Source organism: Macaca thibetana, chromosome 16 (genome assembly GCF_024542745.1).
Source record: "Macaca thibetana thibetana isolate TM-01 chromosome 16, ASM2454274v1, whole genome shotgun sequence".
Classification (NCBI taxonomy): Eukaryota; Metazoa; Chordata; class Mammalia; order Primates; family Cercopithecidae; genus Macaca; species Macaca thibetana.
Window position 1 is genome coordinate 5,216,907 of NC_065593.1, and position 5,757 is coordinate 5,222,663.

The window sequence follows — 5,757 nt, forward strand, 5'->3', positions numbered from 1 at the left end:
GCACTGTGATTATAATTAGCCACCCTGTCACTCAAAGCCTTCTTGAGCACCACTTGCGTGCCAGGCACTGTGCTGGTTGTTGGGGACACAGCAAAAAAGCAAGATCTCACCCCTTGGAAAGTATGGTGGTAAGCATGGGACCCTGGACTTGAATCCCTGCTTTCTCACCTCCTAGCCTTGTGGCCTTGGCCTTTCCCATGCTCAGTTTTCTTGTCTGTGAAATAAGGTTGCTCTGGGAGTTACACATTGAGCACTTAGCACAGTGTCTGGTACATAGTGAGTGCTCACTAAGTATTTTTTATTGTTAAAGGTGAAGGCAGGCATGGTGGCTCCTGCCTGTAATCTCAGCACTTTGGGAGGCCGAGGTGGCTGGATCACTTGAGGTCAGGAGTTCGAGACCAGCCTGGCCAACATGGTGAAGCCCCGTCTCTACTAAAAATACAAAAATTAGCCGGGTGTGGTGGTGTGTGCCTGTAATCCTAGCTACTGTGGAGGCTGAAGCAGGAGAATCACTTGAATCAGGGAGGCGGAGTTGCAGCGAGCCAAGATCATGCCACTGTGCTCCAGCCTGGGCAACAGAATGAGACTCTGTCTCAAAAAAAAAAGTGAAGCCAGACAATATAATAAATATTACAGTAACAGATAATGAGATGTGATAGGGGAAGTACAGAGTGTCATGGGAGCACAGAGTGGCATCCCCAGCCCAGTTCAGGGTCTAGGAAAGGCTATCCAAAGAATTGATGCTTAAATTGAGAGGTGATGGATGAGCAGTAGTTGGCTAGATCAGATCAAGAGCAGTGTGTGTGTGAGTGTGTGTGTGTGTGTGTGTGTGTGTGTTCCTGGAAGGTGGAACAGAAGAGGCATGGTATACTGGGGAGACTGAAATGTGTTCAGAATGTCTGGAGCAGTGCTGTCCAATAGAACTCTATGTTTACGAAAAATTTCTCAGGCCGGGCATGGTGGTTTACGCCTGTAATCGCAGTACTTTGGGAGGCTGAGGGGGGCGGATCTCCTGAGGTCGGGAGTTTGAGACCAGCCTGACCAACATGGAGAAAACCCGTATCTACTAAAAATACAAAATTAACCAGGCCTGGTGGTGCGTGCCTGTAATCCCAGTTACTCGGGAGGCTGAGGTAGGAGAATCACTCGAACCCAGGAGGCGGAGGTTGCAGTGAGCTGAAATCACGCCGTTATGCTCCAGCCTGGGCAACAAGAATGAAACTCTGTCTCAAAAAAAAAAAAAAGAAAAGAAAAATTTATCTCTCTGTGTGCTGCCCAGTATGGTAGCTACTAGCCACATGTGCTGCTTGAGCATTTGAAATGTGGCTAATGGGACAGTAGAACTGAATGTTTACTGTTATTTTATTATGTATTTATTTTTGAGACAGAGTTTTGCTCTTGTTGCCCAGGCTGGAGTGCAATGGCACAATCTTGGCTCACTGCAACCTCTGCCTCCCAGGTTCAAGCGATTCTCCTGCCTCAACCTCCCAAGTAGCCGGGATTACAGGCATGCACCACTACGCCTAGCTAATTTTTAAATTTTTAGTAGAGACTGGGTTTTACAATATTGCCAGGCTGGTCTCGAAGTCCTCACCTCAAGTGATCCACCTACCTCGGCCTCCCAAAGTGCTGGGATTAGGGGCGTAAGCCACTGCGCCTGGCCTAATTTTGTATTTTTAGTAGAGATGGGGTTTCACTATGTTGGTCAGGCTGGTCTTGAACTCCTGACCTCAAGTGATCCATGTGCCTCGGCCTCCCAAAGTGCTGGGATTGCAAGTGTGAGCCACCGCGCCCGGACTTGGTTCCCATTTTTAAAAGGTCACTTCAGTTGCTATAAGGAGAAATGGATTATGAGTGTGGGGCAAGAATGAAGCAGGGAGACCAGTTTGGAGGTGGCTGCAGTTGCCTAGGGGAGCAATGATTGTGGCTTGGACCAAGCAGAAAGACGAATTTTGGAGGCAGAGCTGATGCCAGGTTTTGGGAGTGAGGGAGAGGGAGTCCTAGGGCTACTTCGGTGGCGGCTGGGTCCCCAAGCTCCAAGACTGAGTCCAGACCAGGGCCCAGTCGGTGGTGAGGTCTGATTTTAGCAGTGTGTGCCCACCTCCTTGTCTCCACCTGCTGGCTGGTGCTGGGAGCATCTTTAGGGGAACTTTAGCCATGAGTCCTGGGGTCAGGAGGCTGGGGGAAGGTCCTGGGAGGTGGGAAAGTCCCCCAACTGCTGGGTGAATGGGTGGGTGGGACTGCGTTCCCAAGGGCATCTGCTGGGCTGAGCCTCTCCCTGGGGGCTGTCCACATCAGCTCTCTCCCCTGCTGTGGGTCAACTCAGGCCCATTTATGGGCCATAAGGCTGCTGGAAGGGTGTGGTGGTGGAGAATGGGAGGGGATAGCTGTCAGTGTACTTGGGGAAGAATCCCCCATCCATGGCAGCTTCCATGGGAGGCAAGGCCCCAGCATCCAAGGGCTGCCTCTGATTGTTACCCACCCCCACCTGAGACCTTAGTGGTTAGATGGGGGAGGGGTGGGGGCGGGGCCTGATTCGCAGCAGGGTGTGTCCAGATGGTCAGTCTGTGGTGGCTAGCCTGTCCTGACAGGGGAGAGTTAAGCTCCCACTCTCCACCGTGCCGGCTGGCCAGGTGGGCTAAGGGTGACCCAGAGACCAGAACCTGCTTGCTGGAGCTCAGTGCTCAGAGCTGGGGAGGGAGGTTCCGCGGCTCCTCCGCTGTGAGCGCCCGCAGCCCCTCCCCGCTTCACTTCCTCCCGCAGCCCCTGCCACCGAGAAGCTCCAGGATCCCAGCAGCCGCCACACCCTGCTTTCAGCCTGCGCAGTAAGTCGGTGAGCAATGCTGGGGATGTTGGAGGGGGCCGGGTCCCCAAGCCTGACAGCGAATGATGGGGCGGGGAAGGCTAGTGGGCTCCTGGCTTCTACAGCCTGGAGTCAGGGTCTGTGTGGGGCTCCGGCTCCCTCTCCCTGGACCTCCACACCCCTTCCTCTCCTGCCAGGGTGGGTGGGGGTCCCAGGAGGTGGGGTAGGGGCTGGACAGACAGCTGTTGCTGCTGAGGCTTGGGAGTCTTGGGCTGGAGGAATGGGCCAGGGTTTGGTTGGGGACAGAGATGGGCTAAATGGTACGAAACAGAAAGGATGCCCTCCTGCCCCAGTGTGCGTAGAAAGGGTGGTGGGTCACATCTGCAAACTGAGGCAGTCAGGTAGCTCCCCGCCTCCCATATTTCCATGGGAAAATGCCCCACGTGGGTCCCCAGGGCCTGATCCCAGCCTACCCTCTCCACTTCCCTCTGCTGCTGCTGCTCCTCTCTGCTGTCTGCCCCCGGCCCCCTTCTCCACGCTTCTGTCTCTTTATCACTCTCTGACTTGTTTTTCTTCTTTCTGATCCTGCTCACTGGGCCCACGGGGGTTGCCCATCCCTGACTGAGGCCCCACCCTTGCCAAGTGATGGAGGCTGTGGTTTCAGTTTTCCTGTGAGGGTGAGATTGTGCTGTTTGCTGAGCTTCCTAGGCCAGCCTAAGGCCCAAGGTAGGGTGGTGGAGACAGCCTGGGCCACAGGCTAGGGGCCTCCCTCCCCTCGTGAAGCCCCCAGAGGCCCTGAGGCACAGAGGTGGCATTCGATGCCTTCAGAGCTGAATCAGACTGAAAATATAGATAGACCCTGAAAGACTTTGAGAACGGAAGAGGAACCTCATGGTAGACGCATGGTGTCAGATCCGGCTCTGCCAACAACTGGTGACCTTGGGAAAGCCACTCCCCCTTCTAAGCCTTAGTAGTCTTGGCAGCAAAATGAAGGGCTTGATAGTCTAGTGGTTTTCCCAATTATTTCTCCTTAGAGCTCCCCTTCTGTGGTGAGGGGTTGAGTGACTGGCCCCATCCCAGCCATCGTACTTTTCTCTGTTGGAATATTGGCCGCCAGGCAAGATGTTGTGTGAAGAAAGTGTTGTGCTGTTAATGCAAATGGGAACAGGGGTTGCGACCCCTCAGATACCAGGAAGTCCCAGAGGAAAAGTCGGGGACAGTCATGGCTCTCCTGGGGGACAACATCAAAGGGGTGGCCCTGTTGGTTCCCTGTTCCTCACACCACGGGCTTCCCTCCCTCTCCTCACCCCTGCTCCTCATCCCTCCTGGCAAACTTCCTCTGTATTGTGGCTGGGCTCCCACACAGCGGGTGGACCTACTTGCGCTTGGCTTTTTGCCATTAGAAGTAATGAGAAGTAATGGCAAAAACCGCAATTCCTTTTTTTTTTTTGAGACAGAGTCTTGCTCTGTTGCCCAGGTTGGAGTGCAGTGGTGCCATCTTAGCTCCTGGGTTTAGCAATTCTCCTGCCTTAGTCTCCCAAGTAGCTGGGATTACAGGCACAAGCCACCACGCCTGGCTAATTTTTGTATTTTTTTTTAGTAGAGATAGGGTTTCACCATGTTGGTCAGGCTGGTCTCGAACTAACTCCTGACCAGCCTGCCTCAGCCTCCCAAAGTGCTGGGATTACACGTGTAAGCCACCGCGCCCAACCTTTTGCATCAACCTAATACCTCCTTTTTCAGGCTCCAGTAAGGCCAACACCAACCTGCAGCTGGGAGGAAGACGGGACCCTTGACATCTCCATCTCCACAGAGGTCCTGGCTGGACTGAGCAGCCTCCTCCTCCTAGGATGACCGTACCCCCCAGCTCTCCAGTTTTCAGGCTGGAGACATTAGATGGAGGCCAAGAAGATGGCGCTGAGGTGGACGAAGTAAAGCCGGCTTTGGGGAGCGGGCTGACTCCCATGGAGTCACCGTTCCAGGGCGAGGACCGGAAATTCGCCCCTCAGATAAAAGTGAACCTCAAGTACGGAAAAGGAACAGGTGCCAGGTGAGGCAACAAGTGGGGTCAGGGAAAAGGGGGCCCCCTGGCCAGCTCCAGCAGAGAACCCGGAGTGAGACTCATTGACCAGCCCAGCACCAGTGCCCCTTCCCACAACCTGTGGCGTCCTCAGTCTGCCTCTGATGGCTCCTGGGCCTGACCGGCTGACCTCTGCTCTGCTATCTGGCATTGCTCTTTCCAGAGGCTTCTCCATTCTTGGCCTCTGCCTTCTGAGGTCATGTTCTTTGTGAGATACATTCTTGAGCTCTAAGTCCTCAGCTGACCCTCAAATCCCCCATTCATGCCAACTCCCACCCCTGTCATGGTCCCTGCTGGGGAAGGCAGCAGGATCCACACTCCATCCAGTGAGAATCAAGGACATCTAGAAATGTCCCAGGCTCTCCTCAGTTCTGCAAGGCTGAGCCTGTCACTCAGGGGACGTGAACTGTGGGATTGAGGATAACTGGCTTCTGCTTGGAGTCATCTGCACTTTGATTTTTCCTGTGGTCTTCCCACCAATTCAGATTGTGTGAGCCCCATATTCCTGAGAGTCCCGCTTCCAGTCCTGCTGCATCTGGCACCCCTTACCTCCCTGCCTGGGGTGGGGGCCTGCCCAGTGAGACTGGAGAATCCTCATGGGCCAGGCTAGACTCTGCCACAGAAGCCCCTTCTTCCCTTGATGCTTGAGGTGCTTGAGGTACAGCCACCAGCTTTGGCCTCCCAGGCTAGAGCTGCTTCCTGTTTGTGTTGGAGGATTGTGGTCAGATTCAGCACCAGGGTAGGGGAGGTTGCGTGAGGAGCTTCTGGGAGCTGTGGAGCCTGCCCGACACAGGCATCGATGCCTTCAGTGCCTCAATCTGTGCCCTCACTGGGCTTCTCTACCCCAGGACCATGATGCCACCCTGGTGACAGA

General features: G+C 54.5%; 1 protein-coding gene across 3 annotated transcripts in view; it reads left to right on the top strand.

Moving 5' to 3' along the window:
• The first annotated feature begins 2,390 nt into the window (after positions 1-2,390).
• Positions 2,391-5,757, top strand: part of TRPV2 (transient receptor potential cation channel subfamily V member 2) — a 21,615-nt gene continuing 18,248 nt past the window's right edge. Inside the window, exons 1-2 of one of the 3 annotated variants that reach the window (XM_050763409.1) lie at positions 2,391-2,833; positions 4,547-4,853. In XM_050763409.1, coding sequence (XP_050619366.1) covers positions 4,654-4,853 — 200 coding nt within the window. In that variant the 5' untranslated portion in view covers positions 2,391-2,833; positions 4,547-4,653. The remainder of the gene's footprint in view (positions 2,834-4,546; positions 4,854-5,757) is intronic. The other 2 variants (XM_050763408.1, XM_050763407.1) reach the window with 2 other exon arrangements.